Genomic DNA, 20,976 nt, shown 5'->3' with positions numbered 1-20,976 from the left:
TTAAAAAAACTTTTCAGTTTATTTCTATCATGTTTGCTTAATTCTCTAAGTATCCTTTGTTGAAGGAGCAGCAATGCACTACTGATAGCTAGCTGAACACATTGGATGAGCCAATGATAAGAGGCATATATGTGGAGCCTCCACTTACCTTCTATCTCCCCTTATGATAATGCTGGAACATGGCTTTTGGCCTGGGACTTCCAGAAGGTGCAGAGAGACCTGTTGCCTGGTTGGGGGGTGAAATTACCAGTGGTGAAATTCTCCCCCCCTCCCAAAGTATGCTGCTCTTCTTCTTCCATCATTAAAACATTTAGCAGCAAACCAATGAGGTAGATTGAAGCAAGAATGAAGCCCGCGCTGGTGTAAGTAAGGTGTGCGGGTCCGAGTGATGGAAAATGGTGATAATAAAAACGAGTGCATTAAATTAGGCACATTATACTGTGCTAAGTGTCAGTTAATGCAGTGAAGTGGTTTAAAAATAGCAGATCTTAAAAATAAAAATAAATAAGAAATGTAATACCAAAAAATAAATAATAATAGCGCATACAATTTAAAGAAAGTGTCCAATTTACTTCTATTATCAAATTGACTTTGTTCTCTTTGTATCCTCAGGGCATTAGACGGAAACAGTGTTTGCTGCTAGGTAGTGCACCAGTCACGTGCACACTCCCTACCTAGGTATGTTCTCCAACAAAGTAAACCATAAGAATGAAGCAAATTTGATTACAGAAGTAAATTGGAAAGGATCATGAAATAAAAATGTTAAGTTTCTAGTCTCACTATAATATTATGACAATCAAGATCACACAATAGAGACGTGTTCTAATTCTATGAATTAAGAGTGCAATTCTCCCATATAATGAACATCAAAATAAGTATATAAAATAGCATTATCTTTATTGCCATTCCAAGCTAAAAACTAATTTATAATACACAAATAAAAATATTATCAAACTATGCAGCCCACTGGCATCACGAGAGCCATTATTGCCATTGATCTAACGTATAACGTATGTCTTCGTGTTTACTATAGTATCCTTAAATCTGAACAAAAAGGAAAATATTAAATTAAAACGTGTGCTATGTGCGGTTTAGTGGTAGCATGAAAACATAATTATTTTCAAAATTCTATGGAAGAGACAATGGTGTTTTTCCTGGCGATGTATTTTGCCAAAATAATATCTCCTTTACAACATTCTGGAACAGGACAAACCCAAAATTTAGCTACAATAAAGAAAGGCAAATATTCCAGCTCAAGGTCGTCCAATCTAAGGAGAGGCCAAAGGTAATAGTCAGGGAGTGGAACAAATTGCTAGTACATTAAACAGGAAATGTTTCAGGTTAAGGGGCTCTCTTAATTCGTTGCTTCTGTAAAAACAGTTTAGTAAATTTAACAAAACTATACATTAAGTACACTGTAAATTTAAAATAAAATATGTATTTTATTATTATTATTATCATCATCATCATTTATAAAGCGCCAGCAGGTTACGCAATGTTCAAACAAACAATGTAGTAACAAATGAAAAAGTACTTTAAAAATATTACTATTATACTTCTGTAACCCTCTAGAGCAAATAAAAAATATTCAAAGGGATCACCAATCAAAATATTTACCACCAATGTATTTAAATAATGTGTTGAAATAATGGCACTGTAATATAGCTGTAGATCTGTAAACATTTCAAAATAACATTACAAGACTTTCAGATTTTGTCCATGATATCCAATATTTTTGACTTCATCTCTTAAATATCTCTAGACATCAATGACACTTACCTAGAATCAATGCTAATATTACTGTTGAATAAGCTCAAGTGTTTAGTTCTATCCAAACACCAGTGTTCCTGGACTTTCTATTGGAGGCTCAAGTTGCTGGAGGAAGACCCCTCACACCATACCCCCCCCCCACACACACACACTGGTGTGACATTGTGACTCCACCAAAAGCAATACTATCTTGTCCGACACTGTATTCTATACTACAGTATATACAAGTATCTTAAAGCAAAGCCTATCCAGTAAGGATAAGAGGTTATTTGCCATCAACAGAAGTTTTTGAGGAAGCTGGAGATGGCATTTGGAGAGGTAACAGAAGCCCCACTATAATGATTGAGCATGCAGGTACACTCTCTATTATTCCACTGTGGGGTGAGGACCAAGGATGTAAACCAAATAGCCGGAAGGAAGAGGGGTAATTAAAGGGACATTAAACCCCAAATTTTTCTTTCATTATTCAGATAGAGAATACAATTTTAAACAACATTCCAATTTACTTCTATTATTTAATTTGCTTAATTCTTCAAATATCCTCTGTTGAAGAAATAGCAATGCACATGGATGAGCCAATCACACGAGGCATCTATGTGCAGCCACCAATCAGCAGGATATCAAGATAATTAAGCAAATTAGATAATAGAAGTAGATTGGAAAGTTGTTTAAAATTGTATGCTCTTTCTAAACCATGGAAGAAAAAAAAATGGGTTTCAAGTCCCTTCAAGATAACAATTATTCACAGTCTCTAAACAGCTCCCCAGATAGCAGCATCTCATACTATTAAACATATTATGGATTCCATGTTCATAAACATGACACGATTTACTAACAGTTTGGAACAATATGAGCTAGAAACATGGATTTCTCACCCATTGGCAGCCAGCAAGGATCTCCTGGTGGTCATTTGGATTGGCCAGCAGAACTGGAAGTGGGCTGCATTACTACACCCTTGGCACAAAAGCAATTTAACCCCTTGTTGTCAGAACTCTCTAATTTGGCATAATACATTGTCGCACTGGAGTGGGGTAAATCTCATGCAGTCTTTCTCCCCTCTCTACTTTATTTCAGATCGTTTATACATCAGATGGACTTCTCCATGAGGACTTATTTTGTTTAAATTCTGAAGTCTCTTATTTGAACTAATCTGTAAGATTCCCTAATGTTGTTTTAGACATTACTTAGTTTGAGACTTATTTATATTTCTTGTATTTCTTAACCTGTTCCGCTCATATTTTATCCTCATAATAATCATCCTTACTTCTTAATGAGTGAAGTCTTCTAACAAGCTCATGCTTAAATAACAGACTGTAAATTAAGATATTTAGTAGTTGTGTTTATGTTGTGCTATTTATACAGTACATAGTATGCTTATTAAATAGATTTTTTTTTATTTTTTTTTAAACATTCTAGATCATTCTGGATATATAATGTTGGTCCCACTTCTGCCAATAAGAGATTGCCCTTAGATCAATCTTTACCTGGAATGATATATGGTATAATATATACTGGCACTTGTACAGTACCCAACTGTTTCTTATAGTCATTCTTGAGACCATTTCACCAAATATGAAAATTAAAAGCTATTTCATAATTTTCTTACACAAGTGGGTACTTTTTATGATATGATCTAGAGATACATGGTACCATCTTTACATTTAATGCCCACAGCTATAGTTTGCCTTGGACCCCACCTTGCTATGCACAGTGTATACATTTCAGTTTCTAGTCTCTAATGATGGTTTCTTTTAATGCTTTCTCTAAAAAAGGAGAAGAGCCAGCCTTTTTTATGCCAAGACAAAGCATGCATCTTCTCTATTGCTATGTATTCTAGTTAAAGGGATACTAACGCCACATTTTTTCTTTCATGATTCAGATAGAGCATGCAATTTTAAGCAACTTTCTAATTTACCCCTATTATCAATTTTTCTTTGTTCTCATGTTATCTTGATTTGAAAAAGCAGTAATAAAAGGTTAGGAGCCGGCCCATTTTTAGTTCAGCACCTTGGTAGAGCTTGCTGATTGGTTTACTACATTTAGCCACAAATCAGCAAGTGCTACCCAGGTGCTGAAAAAAAAATGGTCCGGCTCTAAAGCTTACAGTACTGCTTTTTCAAATCAAGATAGCATGAGAACAAAGAAAAATTGATAATAGGAATAAATTAGAAAGGTGCTTAAAATCTCATGCTCTATCTGAATCATGAAAGAAAAAAATGGGTTTAGTATCCCTTTAAAACTATTTTTAGGAAATATGACTTATGTAAGTTTTCGCCAATTAGGTTTGTTTACCAGTTACCTAGCATTGCAATATTTCTATGCTGCATCTTTAAGTAATAGCTTTATCTGACTATATGTTTAACTATGATAATATCCTAATTTAAATGCTATCTGATGTACGATTATGCTACTACTGTTTCTGTAGAATGCTAAACAGTGTTTATATACAGTCTTTTGACATTTTATATTAGTTGTGATGGCATAATCACTAAACAGTTTTCAATTTTGTTTTAATAATTATTCCATACAAAGTTCCAAAAGTGGCTTCTAATGTATCTTTAACCCTCCTTTCTGCTTTTGCTGTGGAAGAGATCCAAGAGTGCTCTTGTATTGTATCTGGAGGGAGAAAACCGAGGGTTGCTAAAATGATCTTTTTTTGTTTAAGAAAAAGTGTATAGACAAGATATTTTTTGGTCTTGTTTTTCTTTTGTCACTTATTAGACAATCCAGATACATACAATATTTGCTCAAACTCCTCATTCATTGCACTGTGTTTTGTCTGTATAAACCTCAATATAAAAAATAAATACATTTATTACACCACAGGCTTTTATTTACTTCTGTTCACCAATTGGCCATCTCACTGGACTATGCCTTTCTCTTTTGCGCAAGTTGGCAGCACAGCCAATCAGAAGCAATACTGCTGGACTCTGATTAAGCATGGCCAATTAAAAGCTATCACTGCTTATTGGAAGTGTAAGTATGTAGCAGGAGCTGTAATTGATTGTTTTCTATGTGTGAATGGTTGCAGCTTCTGATTGGCTGTACTGCCTACTTGCACAAAAGAGAAAAACATAGCCAAGGGAAATGGGCACCTGGCGAAGAGTTAAAAAAACACCCACATGGTTGATAAATGTACATCTCTAGTGCTTTATTATACTACTAATACTTTGAGAACAGCACTAGGGGTGTAAAAGGTGCCAAATGTGGAGTTAATAGGGAATAAAATCCCTGTTTTAAACTACTTTAGGTTTTATGCTTTCTATGTCCACTAACAGATCTGAGGAAATGGCCCTTACAGTCAGTAAATTTGCAAGCTATTGGAATATCAGCAGATTATGCTATATGGTCGGGAGGTCAGCCATTGAGATGTAAATATACTAAAATCCTTCACACTCAGCTGGTATGTTAATGTATTGTAAGATTACACAAGGCTTGTAATTAAAACGTGTTTACGATCCTTTAATATGGTTAACTGTGTCTCTTTATTTTTATTCTGGTTTATTGTGCTGGTACAATGCATGAGGAATTAACTCATCCAGATTAAACCAAAGCACATGCCTATAAAATGTAAATCCCTGTTGTATTAACATTTCTTTTTTATTGTTAAAACATTTTGAATTGAGTCACACTTTAGAAAAAATTTTATAAATGTAAATCCCGTAAAAAATAAAAAAGTTAAACAAAAAGTTAAATAATGTTACTGCCATGTTTATTCTGGCTTATGTAACAGTGTTTGTAGAGACATGAGAAGCAATAATTCTGTGTTGAATCTAAGAAAATGTGTCTGTGAAATGTCACTTTCTACTTTGAAGCTCGGGAAACGTATGTGTGCAAACAAGCAGCTTGAACACAAAATGCTTGTTAAGGATAAAAGAAAAAAATATTCCTTCTACATTATTTCAACTTTCTTAATTTGCCAAGCATTCCCATTCTTCTTTTTTTTTTTTTGTTATTACAAAGTGTAATTTACATATTTTTGACTCAACCTTGAAGTACAGCTGGTGTTGATCACACAAGGTCTGAATATACACTGGTGTATTTATCAGCTGTAAATATTTGCCATAAGAATACACTGTTTAACCTTGCTGTATCCATTTAAATATCTGGAATTCTGGTATTGTGACCATGTGACCTCTTCCAAAGCAATCATTTAAAGGGCCATTAAACCCAAAAAAATTATTTCACGATTCAGATAGAGAATACAATTTTAAAAAACATTCCAATTTACTTCTATTATCTAATTTGCTGCAATCTTTGTATATACTTTGCTAAAGAAATAGCAACGCACATTGGTGAGCCAATCACATGAGGCATCTATGTGCAGCCACCAATCAGAAGCTACTGAGCCTATCTAGATATGCTTTTCAGGAAAGAATATTAAGAGAATAAAGCAAATGAGATCATAGAAGTAAATTAGAAAGTTGTTTAAAATGGTATTCTCTATCTGAATCATGAAAGAAAAAATGTGGGTTTAATGTCCCTTTAAGCTAAAGAAACACTAACAAAAAGCCATTCATAAAGCACATTTAAAATGAACGGTATAAATAGAAATAATTTTACTACCTTTGACAATTTAACTTTTTTTTTTTCCTTTTGAGAAAATGATTTCTTTTGATATGCTAGTGTGGTATATTATAGGGCTATGGAGGTTTTCCTTGGAAGAATTTAAGCAAAAATCTGTGTCACTGAAGTTCTGTCCACAAACATTCACTTCCTATTAGTTTCAAAATCAAAGCAAGTCATTTTAAAAGGGACACTTAAGTCAAAATTAAACTTTCATGATTCAGATAGAACAGCAATTTTAAACAACTTTACAATTTACTTCCATTAATAAAATGTGCACAGTCTTTTTATATTTGCACTTTTTGAGTCAGCTGCTCCTAATGAGCATGTGCAAGAATTCACAGATTATATATATATATATATATATATATATATATATATATATATATATATATATATATATATATATATATATATATATATATATATATATATATATATATATATATATACACACACACAGGCACACATTTGTGATTGGCTGATGCTTGTCATGATGCACTGGGAGTGGAAATAGACATAACTTTGAAATCTGTCAGAAAAAAAATCTAGTACTCGATTGAAGCTCGACTAAGTGCTATTGCATTGTCTTGTTATATTGCATTTGTTCCGTGTGCAAATCTACTGTATTTACTGGTCCTTTAAATTTTCAAGCAAAAGAAAGGGGTAGATTTATAATAATGAGACATGGGTCCCTATTGATTTGAGCCTGCAACTGATATTAATGAAGCAGCAGTTTAAACCACTGTTTCCTAGACCCTTTCTGCAAACTTAGAGCTGGCAAATGAAAATCGCACCTGACTGATTCTACCAGAGTAGCTGACAAAGGGGTGGCACTGCATGAGTGGATACCCTTGCGATGCTAAATATGGGGAATGAATGTGCCCCACAATTTGTAATATTACTACATGTGAACTTTGACTGTTGGTAATAAACCTGACCTATAGTGTGTGCATATTTAAATAGCCCTCTTTCATTGTAAACATGTCTGTATTATTCCATCCCTTAAAATATTATTCAAACAGAACTTGCCAGTTGCTCAGAGCAGAGGAGGTACAAGATCACAAAATACAGAATCCACATTCGATATTTTTTTAGAAGAGATTAGCAGGTAAAAACACAGCCAGCAAAAAAAATAAAAAAAATGATTGCACAAGATAGACAGCAGTATAACCATAAAATTGCATTAAATTAAAGGGTGATTACAGTGGAAAAAATTACAAGCTCGAATCCATTAGAACATGTAATTTTAAAACTGTCAAACGCTTAAAAAAGAGGTTAAACACACAGTAGAAATACCGCTTGGGATTCGCCCACCACTGATTCAGTCAGCAGCACTACTTCCACCTCTGAGTCAGGCAACTAGCGCCGCTGATCCAATCAGATGTAGAACTAACTAGTGCTGCTGGGTCGATAATCCTAAAATTACCTGCGCAATTACAGAACAGAGCATGTCATTTGCTTAGACTATAACGGCCCTCTACCTCTTATCGAGCTACATCAATAACTACAGTAGGGTTAGGACACATCCCTCAAATGTCACAAGACAGAAATAAATCAATTATTACCGGTCTCTCCTGCAATTATTTTTTATATCAGTGTTAAAACAAAATATCTTTTGGCAATTTCTTTAATCTCAAAAAGGTGTGGCTACAATATTTCTGCAACAACAAAAAACAGCCAATAGATCTTAAAGGGACACTAAACCCACATTATATATATATATATATATATATCTCCAATAGCACGTGTTCCAGCACTCCAACTTTGGTAGTTAGTTCAGGACCTGGGTGCAATCCTCTATAGTAATGTAGAAAAGAACGCGGAAATGGAGGGCACTCTCAGGATTTGTGTAAATTGCATTTTACACAAATCCTGAGAGTGCCCTCCATTTCCGCGTTCTTTTATATATATATATATATATATATATATATATATATATATATATATATATATATATATATATATATACACACACACACACATATATATATATATACATATACACACACACACACACATAGTATACTGCAATATACTTTCGTTATTTATTTTGCCCCCTTTTCCTGTAATACCATTCTGAAATTTTGAGTTCTCAGTTCCTGTTAGAAATGGAAGTGCAGAAAACTGTTATATTCAACAAAGCCATTGGCTGCATACTCTAATGAACTATTTATAACTGTCTATAATTGGCCACAGCAGAGAAGGTAACCTACTTTACAACAGGGCAGCTCCTTTAGACACTAAAACTTTACACTTATTTTGTCAATATTTAAACAGCTAATTTAACGTTAAAAAATATATCCATTTTATTCTCAGACTAATCTTTTCTTTCACTGCATCCTTCTATCTAGCATTTATTTAGCGTTTAATGTCTCGTTAAATATTACACTAACTAAAAGGCCTAAAATGTATTCATTTAATACAAAACACCACAAGTAAACTATAAATAGGGAAAAAGATAAGTACGATTATCTATTCTCTACAGGATTTCTTAAGTAACAGTACCATTTTGTATATCTATTACAGCGTAACAAGAAATGAGACATACACAGTTTGTGATTCCGAAAATAGAAATGCAAAGATTGTGTTAAACTGAACTTAACTTTGCCCTAGGAATACACTTGTTCCAATTATTTCTGCAGTATCTGGAACTAATGTTCTATCAGATGAAGTCACATTGGAAAAGAACATTTTTAATCCATGTCATAAAAAATTAATTTCCAACAGGAAAATAAAGCATATGATCCTAGTTAATTAAAACTTGAGTTTTATACAAAGCGCTAAATAACTTAAAAACAACTAATACTAAGGTTAGATTTGATAGTTTTCAAACAATATTTACTTAAAGGAGCAGATTGTATCTAATAAAGCCATAATGATCTAATAATTACTTTTTAACTGTGATGAATATGAAATACAAGATAACAAAATGACAATGTACAAAATAGTATTGAAATGGAGTATGTTTGGAATACAGGAACTTCTGTTTATAAAGGTAAACAAAACATCCACATTTTTGGTTGACAGGAACAAAAAGACTATATCTACAATACGGGTAACATAAAAAAATGTAAATACGCAAACTGATAAAAGGAATAGGATTCATTTTGTTGTGGGCCATGCACCTAAACCTATTGACTGAACAACAGATCAAGCAATTAACACAAGCTTCTTGCTGGGTGACCTTTCAGCTCTCAGGGGGAATACGACACATAGGCATTATAAACACTCTCGGATTGTTAACCAGCGTCGCATCACAAATAGTATCCTATAAATGATCACACATTCAGACAAGACAAATAAATACTAAAAAGCTGGAGTTTGCCTGCCATCTGGTGCCATTATGAAAAATAGCAGTTTACTCAATAAAGAGTGCATATTTCATCCATGCACATATTAAATAGGCAGCAGTCATAACCCTATTTTTATATTATTAATTTTAGATTAAACAATGCACCACATGTTGTACAATAATTGTTTTCTACTCCTGGAGGTTTGCATAATGTATAATCTTCTGATACAAGAATGTTACACACAAAACTTTATAAGAAAATTTAGAGAACTTTAGGCTTTATTTCCACACATGTATAAAACAAATAATGCAATTTGACATTTGAAAATGGATATAATGTAATCATTTATTTATATACTCACAAATTTGATATTTACATGTTAATATACGTCCCTGGCGAAACCAGAAGTGGAAATATTGTTAACGTCCGTTTTTTTGGCTGGGTGGAACGCACAGATGTGTTCCAAATCAATGTTTGGTGTGAATTGTCATTAAAGGGGTATGTGAGAGCTTTGTTTGTCACTATATATTGTGGGTTTGTGCACCATTTATGTTCACTTTTATATCTGATGAAATAAATATTATATTCCTGAAACGTCATCTAATAAAGTTTACTTTTTGTTTTGAATCCTGAGAGTGCATTCTTTACTGGAAAGTATATATATATATATATATATATATATATATATATATATATATATATATATATATATATATATATATATATATATATATATATATACACACACATATATATATATATACACACACACACACATACACACACACACACTACAGTGGACATTACTTCTAATACAGGACTTTTTCTTATCATCCATTCTATGAGTTTTGCCGTGATGTTGGCAGCATCTTATATTCCCTAGGAACGCCTAGGGTCTATATGTTTTCTTTTGCTTCTGTATGCTTGTTGTGATTGTTCTGAGTGTATGGAAAGTTGATTTGGATGCTCCTTTGAATTTTGTGTATTCATTGGGAACATATTAAACTATTGACATCTGTTTGGAGTGCTGAGACTTGTTTTACTATTATTTGGTAGATTGGCAATACCTCTCGTACCCCTCTTTACATCATCTTATTTTTAGGAATTATCAGTGGTGCGGTCACCTTATATGTTAATTATACATATTTGTACCCGTTTCTTTATTTTACTCACCACCAAAACACTGATAAAAACAGCTGCTTGATTTGTCAAGATAAAAGGTTAAAATCATATTTTATTCTATAAAGCTATCATGTCAGCACAATTTCCTCAAAAGTGACACAATAGTATATTATGTGAAATGGTGCAATTTTTAATGACACACTTTTTATAACTTATTAAAGATAATAAACAAAACCTGAACCCTTTTAGTTGCTATCAGTCTATTAATTATACCTTTAGTAAAAGATTTTAATTGGAAAAATATTTAGCATTTAATAGTAACTTAAGCAATCAAAATATTACAGAGAAAACAAAATGTATGCTTACCTGATAAATTTCTTTCTCTTGTGGTGTATCCAGTCCACGGGTTCATCCATTACTTGTGGGATATTCTCCTTCCCAACAGGAAGTTGCAAGAGGACACCCACAGCAGAGCTGTCTATATAGCTCCTCCCCTAACCCCCACCTCCAGTCATTCGACCGAAGACAAGTAAGAAAAAGGAGAAACTATAGGGTGCAGTGGTGACTGTAGTTTAAAAAATAAAAACACCTGCCTTAAAGTGACAGGGCAGGCCGTGGACTGGATACACCACAAGAGAAAGAAATTTATCAGGCAAGCATAAATTTTGTTTTCTCTTGTAAGGTGTATCCAGTCCACGGGTTCATCCATTACTTGTGGGATACCAATACCAAAGCTTTAGGACACGGATGAAGGGAGGGACAAGGCAGGCATTTAAACGGAAGGCACCACTGCCTGTAAGACCTTTCTCCCAAAAATAGCCTGCGAGGAAGCAAAAGTAACAAATTTGTAGAATTTAGAAAAAGTATGAAGAGAAGACCAAGTCGCCGCCTTACAAATCTGTTCAACAGAGGCCTCATGTTTAAAAGCCCATGTGGAAGCTACCGCTCTAGTAGAATGAGCTGTAATTCTTTGAGGAGGCTGCTGGCCAGCAGTCTCATAAGCTAAACGGATTATGCTTCTCGGCCAAAAAGAAAGAGAAGTTGCCAAAGCCTTTTCGCCACTCCTCTTTCCAGAGTAGACAACAAACAATGCAGATGTTTGACGAAAATCCTTAGTAGCTTGCAAATAAAACTTTAAAGCACGAACCACGTCAAGATTGTGTAACAGACGTTCCTTCTTTGAAGAAGGATTAGGACACCATGACAGAACAACAATTTCCTGATTAATATTCCTATTAGATACTACCTTAGGAAGAAACCCAGGTTTGGTACGCAAAACTACCTTATCTGCATGGAAGATCAGATAAGGGGAATCACACTGCAAGGCAGATAACTCTGAAACTCTACGAGCCGAAGAGATAGCTACTAAAAACAGAACATTCCAAGACAAAAGCTTGATATCTATGGAATGCAAGGGTTCAAACAGAATCCCTTGAAGAACTTTAAGAACTAAATTTGAACTAAATTTAAGAACTAAATTTGAACTAAATTTAAACACAGGCCTGATTCTAACCAAAGCCTGACAAAACACCTGAACGTCTGGAACATCAGCCAGGCGCTTGTTCAAAAGAATAGACAGAGCAGAAATCTGTCCCTTTAAGAAACTAGACGATAATCCCTTTTCCAATCCTTCTTGGAGAAAAGATAGTATCCTAGGAATCCTGACCTTACTCCACGAGTAACCCTTGGATTCACACCAATGAAGACATTTACACCATATCTTATGATAGATTTTCCTGGTGACAGGCTTTCAAGCCTGAATCAAGGTATCAATGACCGACTCGGAGAAACCACGTTTTAATAAAATCAAGCGTTCAATCTCCAAGCAGTCAGACGCAGAGAAATTAGATTTGGATGTTTGAATGGACCTTGGAGTAGAAGGTCCTGCCTCAGCGGCAGAGTCCATGGTGGAGAGGATGACATGTCCACCAGATCCGCATACCAAGTCCTGCATGGCCACGCAGGCGCTATCAAAATCACCGAAGCTCTCTCCTGCTTGATCTTGGCAATCAGACGAGGGAGGAGAGGAAACGGTGGAAACACATAAGCCAGGCTGAAGGACCAGGGCACTGCTAGAGCATCTATCAGCGCTGCCTGGGGATCCCTTGACCTGGACCCGTAACAAGGAAGCTTGGCGTTCTGACGAGACGCCATCAGATCCAGTTCTGGTTTGCCCCATAGTTGAATCAGCTGGGCAAATACCTCTGGATGGAGCTCCCACTCCCCCGGATGAAAAGTCTGCCGACTTAGAAAATCCGCCTCCCAGTTCTCTACTCCTGGGATATGGATAGCTGAGAGATGGCAAGAGTGAACTTCTGCCCATAGAATTATCTTGGAAACCTCCATCATTGCCAGGGGACTCCTTGTTCCCCCCTGATGGTTGATATAGGCTACAGTCGTGATATTGTCCGACTGAAATCTGATGAACTTGGCCGCAGCTAGTTGAGGCCAAGCCTGAAGAGCATTTAATATCGCTCTCAGTTCCAGAATGTTTATCGGAAGGAGGGCTTTCTCCTGAGTCCACGAACCCTGAGCCTTCAGGGAGTTCCAGACTGCACCCCAGACCAGAAGGCTGGCATCTATCGACACTATAGTCCACTCTGGCCTGCGGAAACTCATTCCCCTGGACAGATGGACCCGAGATAACCACCAGAGAAGAGAATCCCTGGTCTCTTGATCCAGATTTAACAGAGGAGACAAATCTGTGTAGTCCCCATTCCACTGGTTGAGCATGCAAAGTTGCAGAGGTCTGAGATGTAGGCGGGCAAATGGAACTATGTCCATTGCCGCTACCATTAGGCCGATCATTTCCATACACTGAGCCACTGACGGCCGAGAAGTGGAATGAAGAGCAGGCAGGAAGTTAGAAGCTTTGATATCCTGACTTCTGTCAGAAAAATTTTAATTTCTACTGAATCTATCAGAGTTCCTAGGAAGGAAACTCTTGTGAGAGGAGAGAGAGAACTCTTTTCTATGTTCACTTTCCACCCGTGAGACCTCAGAAAGGCCAAAACAATGTCCGTATGGGACTTGGCGATTTGAAAAGTCGACGCCTGACTCAGAATGTCGTCTAGGTAAGGGGCTACCGCTATGCCCCGCGGCCTTAGAACCGCCAGAAGGGACCCTAGAACCTTTGTAAAGACTCTTGGAGCCGTGGCTAACCAGAAGGGAAAAGGCACAAACTGGTAATGCCCGTCTAGGAAGGCGAACCTGAGGAACTGATGATGATCTCTGTGAATCGGAATGTGGAGATAAGCATACTTTAAGTCCACGGTAGTCATATATTGACCCTCCTGGATCATAGGGAGGATGGTTCGGATTGTCTCCATCTTGAAGGATGGGACCCTGAGAAATTTGTTTAGGATCTTGAGATCCAAGATAGGTCTGAAAGTTCCCTCTTTTTTGGGAACTATAAACAGGTTTGAATAGAAACCCAGCCCCTGTTCCTCTCTTGGAACTGGGTGGATCACTCCCATAACCAGTAGGTCTTGAACGCAACGTAAAAATGCCTCTCTCTATCTGGTTTACAGATAGTTGTGAGAGATGAAATCTCCCCTTTGGAGATGAACCTTTGAATTCCAGAAGATATCCCTGGGAAACAATCTCTAGTGCCCAGGGATCCTGGACGTCTCTTGCCCAAGCCTGGGCGAAGAGAGAAAGTCTGCCCCCGACTAGATCCGGTCCCGGATCGGGGGCTACTCCTTCATGCTTTCTTAGAGGCAGCCGCAGGTTTTTTGGCCTGCTTCCCCTTGTTCCAAGCCTGGTTAGGTCTCCAGACTGGTTTGGACTGGGCGAAATTTCCCTCTTGTTTTGCATTAGAGGAAACTGAAGCTGCGCCACTCTTGAAGTTTCAAAAGGAACAAAAATTATTTATTACTTATTGGACCTATCCTGAGGAAGGGCGTGACCTTTTCCTCCAGTAATATCAGAAATTATCTCCTTCAGACCAGGCCCGAATAGGGTCTGTCCCTTGAAGGGGATGTTAAGAAGCTAAGACTTTGAAGTAACATCTGCTGACCAGGACTTAAGCCATAGCGCCCTACGCGCCAAAATGGCAAAACCTGAATTCTTACCGTTAGCTTGGTTAAGTGAAAAACGGCGTCAGAAATAAAGGAATTAGCTAATTTAAGAGCTTAAATTAATCCTGTCTGGAATATCATCCAACGGGGTCTCCACATGTAGAGCTTCCTCAAGAGACTCGAACCAAAAAGCCGCTGCAGCTGTAACTGGGGCAATGCATGCAAGAGACTAGAGAAAAAAACCTTGATGTATAAAAATTTTCTTAAGGAGACCCTCCAATTTTTTATCCTGTACGCTTAGCTAGGGTAGAGACTGCTCCCTCCACCTTAGGGACCGTCTGCCACGAGTATAGTATGGCGGCATCTATGGGAAACATCTTTTTGAAAACAGGAGGGGGAGAGAACGGCACACCTGGTCTATCCCATTCCTTAGTAATAATTTTAGAAAACCTCTTAGGGACTGGAAAAACATCAGTGTAAACAGGCACTGCAAAGTATTTGTCCATTTTACACAATTTCTCTGGAACCACAATGGGGTCACAGTCATCCAGAGTCGCTAAAACCTCCCTAAGCAATAAGCGGAAGTGTTCAAGCTTAAATTTAAACGCTGTCATTTCAGAATCAGACTGAAGCAACGCCTTCCCTGAGTCTGAAATGTCACCCACAGATAGAAGCTCACCTGCCTCGGCTTTTGAGTATTGTGAGGGTATATCGGACACAGGCATTAAAGTGTCAGAAAGCTCTGTATTAGTTCTAGCCCCAGAGCTGTCTCGCTTTCCTTGTAACCCTGGCAGTTTGGACAATACCTCTGAGAGGGTAGCATTCATAAGTGCCGCCATGTCCTGTAAGGTAAAAGAATTAGAGGAGCTAGATGTACTTGGCGTCACTTGAGCGGGAGTTATAGGTTCTGACACATGGGGAGAGCTAGATGGCATAATCTCCCTTTTTTCAGTCAGAGAATGCCCTGGAGATAAATCTTTAAGCGCCATAATATGGTCTTTATAGTTTATAGAAATTTCAGTACATTTGGTACACATTCTAAGAGGGGGTTCCACAATGGCTTCCAAACATATTGAACAAGGAGTTTCCTCTATGTCAGACATGTTTAACAGACTAGTAATGAGACAAGCAAGCTTGGACAACACTTTAATAAAGGTGAAACATCAATTAAACAAAAACGTTACTGTGCATTTAAGAGAAAAAAACTAGCACTTAAACTGCAAAACAGTGTAACAATACAGTAAAGTCTTTCAAATTTTTACAGTGTGTGTAAGGGACTAAAGCAACATTGCACCCAACTTGCAATGGATGATTAACCCCTTAGGCTCCAAACCCGGATTTAAAAAACGTTAAAAAACGTTTAAGACAATTGAGCACCTTGCCCACAGCTCTGCTGAGGCTCCTACCTGCCCTCAAATACGATTTTGTGCAGAAATAAAACCTTTGAAATGGTCCTCAGATGCCAGAGGACTCCTCTAGGGAAGCTGGATGTCTCAGTCTGAATTTAAAACTGCGCAGCTAGAGCGCTAAAATAGGCCCCTCCCACCATGTTACTGGATGTCAGGGGGCCTTAAGAAAATACTCCTAGGAGTATCCGACTAGCCATGTGGAAACTAGGCCCCAAATGAAGATTTATCTCTCTCAGAGAAAAAACATCCTATTTATGAAACATGTAAACGTTTTTGTCACTAAGTAATATGAGTATTAACATGAGTAATTACCCTGTTTTGTAAGCATGATCCCAGTCGTTGTTAAATCACTGCATCAGGCTTACCTCAAATACACAAGGCTCTGTCAGCATTTTCTAGAACTTATTCATCTCTCTAAAAATAAAAATACTGACATACCTCAAAGCAGGTAATCTGCAGACCGTTCCCCCAACTGAAGTTTTCCCATACTCTTCAGTTATGTGTGTGAGAACAGCAATGGACCTTAGTTACAACCGCTAAGATCATCAAACCTCCCAGGCAGAATTCTGCCTGAGAGTAAAACAGTACAACGCCGGGGTACCGTTTAAAAATAACAAACTCTTGATTGAAGGTAAAAACTACACTAAGTCACCACATATCTCTTGAGACTTCCTATCTTGTCGAGAGTTGCAAGAGAATGACTGGAGGTGGGGGTTAGGGGAGGAGCTATATAGACAGATCTGCTGTGGGTGTCCTCTTGCAACTTCCTGTTGGGAAGGAGAATATCCCACAAGTAATGGATGATACCCGTGGACTGGATACAACTTACAGAGAAATACACTACAGTCCTATAATAATCAATTAAAGCGATAATATAATAACTCCAACTAGCAAGAAAAACAGAATAATGCAGAGATAAGAACTATAAAGATAATTAAATTATATTTTCAAAATAATACAAACATTGGCAAGATGATAGGAACCAAATATTTGATTATAAACCCTCTAAGGTAATTGCAGAGAATCAGGTAAATTAATAATTATGACAAACCGTCAGATAATAATTTATCATAATTCCTGTTTCAACCCGTTGTTATTGTTGACAAATAAGGACCAGGTGGTAGGAATTTTTAAAGGAAAACACCAGGATATAAAGCAATTAATTAATTTAGCTGATCAAATAGACAAAGGTATTTTACATAAATGTAAAGGGTAAATCTTAATGACATTAACATTTAAAGTAACTTAATTTCATACCATCACCAAAGTAATAAATTCCCCCTTTGCAGACAGGAATCAAACTGTCAGGTCGCAGGTCTGTCCGAGTAGGCTAAAACTAGCCTCAGCAGTTATAATCCAATAATCTCGGACCTCTGTAGTTGATTAACAAATTATCAACTCCATATATTATGTGACCAGTTCCAAAACACAGGAAAAACTACCCCCCCCTTTTTGATAAGTATGATACAAACCTGTATGAAACAGTTTTATTAATATGATTTATGCTCTTTACATTTATATTGAAAATTTTATTATTGAATCAGGTGAGTTAATCAATTCTGGTTTGCCCTTTATAGTCACAAATATTTTGTTTGGTAATTCTGTTAAACCTGGTCTTATCTGTCGACAATAACACTGGTCAATCAGGAATCTGGTAATAATATCATTTTCTTATGGTTCTTCCAGGATTATTAGTTTACCTGATTCTTGCCCAGCTATGCTGAGAATTTAAATAACAAAAGTTTCTGTTTTTTCTATTATACATGCAAGCTACTGCAAATAAATAATTTAGTGATTGTTTTCATTAGTTTTAACCTGATAATCATTAAAAACATTGTATTGATGTATGGCTTATTGATTTGCTTTATTCAAATATTGCTTATTATTTCTAATAATTCTTTTAATAAACTAAGTTTGCTTATAGATCTGGTCTCAGTTTAATTAATAGACAAAATCAGAACTAAAAGGATTCAGGTTTTATATATATTATCTTTGCAAATGATATAGTTCAGATTGTTATTAAATTGCACACATTGCCCCTGCAAAGTTAGTACCGCTATTATATATAATATAATTAGTTACATTATCAGAATGATATAGAGGTTCCATAATATTTATTGTGTCTAAACACATAATACACTTTGCAGGTACACTACTGAAATAATAATAAAAATAATAATAATAATAATAATATGGATAATATTTCATTAACAATTAATAAACTGCTTATATTTATCAACATTCCCTTATCTCAACTGCATGGATTAACTTCTTGCAAAATGATGTATGGTGCTGCCCGTTCCTCACTTAGGGCCCAATCATCTAAAGGTTCTCTGCTCAAGTGAATTCATCTAAAATGATCCTCCAGCACTTTTAGATCCATCACAAAATTCTAGAAAGGCAAATTTGTATATACTTCTCCAAGGGGTGTCCACTGCATTTCCGTATGGGAACGAGAGACAAGCCTAGTGCAATATAGCACTACATGATATTAGCGTTTTCCTGCATTTAAACTTTGTGCTTTGTATTTTATATTACTTTACACTTCAGATGTTGTCCTTTATGTTTTATTACATTTAAGGTTTGCTTTCTATGTTTTATTTTAATGCATTTAGATTTATAATATACAGCAGTATTCAGGATTGTGATTTTAAAAATTCTGATTATGTTTTCAAAATTTTTTTTGTAACCAACAAGGATATCTTGTATATTTTTGTGCATCTTTTATAAATGACATTCGTTTTTTTTATTTATTCTATATAAACTGTTTCAGATAGTAGACAGGGGATGTTCCTGGGCTGAACAGGTGAGTTCCCAGGGTGTGACTGAATCCCTCTCACAGTTCTCAGAATATGCTCAAAGCATTTTACACCTAAAGTTCTCACTGATTTATCTTGAAAGCTGTAGGTGAAGTTTGCTCAAAACCAACAATACACTTAACAGTAAGAAATATAATGTTACTAAACTAGAGGCAAATGCAAGTAAAATTGTAGAGAAAACATTTCATTTTAATTTACATTTGCTGCAAACTTAATCTTAACTGCATTCTCCCTATGAGATTCTGTATCTCAGAGAGCTTCATTACTTTATATAGAAGACATCTCTCTGAGACTTCCATATTCCGTTTCTTTGTCTTATAAAATTCAGTAAGATCAGCCCCTGTAAAGCCTACACTATAATTTCTCTCCAAGCTGAAGAATTTTAGATCTGGCTCTTAGCTTTATTACAAACGGAGTTATCAAACAAAATTGTGATGTGATGCAAATGGAGTGAAAGTGATTAGATATATTCTATGTAACAAAAAAGGACCTCTTCTTTTCTGTATCAAGAAAACATGTGCAGTTAACTTACCATATTTATCTCGCAGCCCAACAGTACATCGGAACACTCCTCCAAAGGCAACATCTTCACCAAATATTACTGCAAAATAATAAAGACTTATTAAGTTCAAGCTCACTTAGAGTGTTCAAAAATTAGCAATGGTGACAAAATAATAAAGTTAGATTAAATATGAATATTGTTACTAATATTAAAGTTGTCATTTTTAGAACGTATTTCCAGTGATTTGGTATGGCATAGCTTTAGAAAGCAGTTTAATAAATCATTTGACTTTTAGATAGTATACTCAGTGGCAGTTCTAAGAGGATGCTATTCCCCCCTCTTCATTACTGTAGTAACCCCCAACATCCTCAAAGGTTGCCCTGAATTTCCAAAGTAGTGCCTTTATATGTCTTGTGTTCTATGGTAGAGCAAAGAGAGAGAAGGGGATTTAAAAAAAAAAAAAAAAAAAAAAAAAAAAGTTAGGCATTTTAAGGTCTAAGCTGAAAAAAATACCACAGTGAGTGCAAAGTTTTCCCCATTATTAAAAAAAGTAAATTTATGCTTACCTGATAAATTAATTTCTTCTACGATATGACGAGTCCACGGATTTCATCCTTGTGGGATTTATCCTCCTGCTAACAGGAAGTGGCAAAGAGCACCACAGCAGAGCTGTATATATAGCTCCTCCCTTCCCTCCACCTCCAGTCATTCGACCGAAGTTAGGAAGAGAAAAGAAAAGCCAAAGGTGCAGAGGTGACTGAAGTTTATAAAAAATATAATATAATCTAAATCTGTCTTAAAAAATGACAGGGTGGGCCGTGGACTCATCATATCGTAGAAGAAATTAATTTATCAGGTAAGCATAAATTTACTTTTCTTCTACAAGATATGACGAGTCCACGGATTTCATCCTTATTTGTGGGATACAATACCAAAGCTACAGGACACGGATTAAAGGGAGGGACAAGACAGGAACCTAAACAGAAGGCACCACTGTTTGAAGAACCTTTCTCCCAAAACCAGCCTCAGAAGAAGCAAAAGTATCAAATTTGGAAAATTTGGAAAAAGTGTGAAGAGACGACCAAATCGCAGCCTTGCAAATCTGTTGAACAGAAACATTGTTTTTAAATGCCCATGAGGAAGCCACAGCCCTAGTAGAATGAGCCGTAATTCTTTCAGGAGGCTGCTGTACAGCAGTATCATATGCCAGACGGATGATACTCTTCAGTCAAAAAGAAAGGGAGGTAGCAGTAGCTTTCTGACCCCTACGCTTTCCAGAAAAAACAATGATTAATGAAGATGATTTACGGAAATCCTTAGTCGCCTGCAAGTAAAACGTCAGGGCACGGACTACGTCCAAGTTATGAAACATACGCTCCTTCTTAGAAGAAGGGTTAGGACATAATGAAGGAACAACTATTTCCTGATTAATATTCTTATTAGAAACAACCTTAGGAAGGAACCCAGGTTTGG

General features: G+C 36.2%; 1 protein-coding gene across 1 annotated transcript in view; it reads right to left on the bottom strand.

Annotated features, from left to right (window-relative positions):
- BCKDHB (branched chain keto acid dehydrogenase E1 subunit beta) overlaps positions 1–20,976 on the bottom strand; it is a 637,435-nt gene that overhangs the window by 555,704 nt on the left and 60,755 nt on the right. Inside the window, exon 3 of the mRNA XM_053710474.1 lies at positions 19,534–19,602. Within this exon, the coding sequence (XP_053566449.1) occupies positions 19,534–19,602 (69 nt within the window). The remainder of the gene's footprint in view (positions 1–19,533; positions 19,603–20,976) is intronic.

Source organism: Bombina bombina, chromosome 4 (assembly GCF_027579735.1).
Source record: "Bombina bombina isolate aBomBom1 chromosome 4, aBomBom1.pri, whole genome shotgun sequence".
Lineage (NCBI taxonomy): Eukaryota > Metazoa > Chordata > Amphibia > Anura > Bombinatoridae > Bombina > Bombina bombina.
This window is presented reverse-complemented; position numbering and strand designations above follow the sequence as displayed.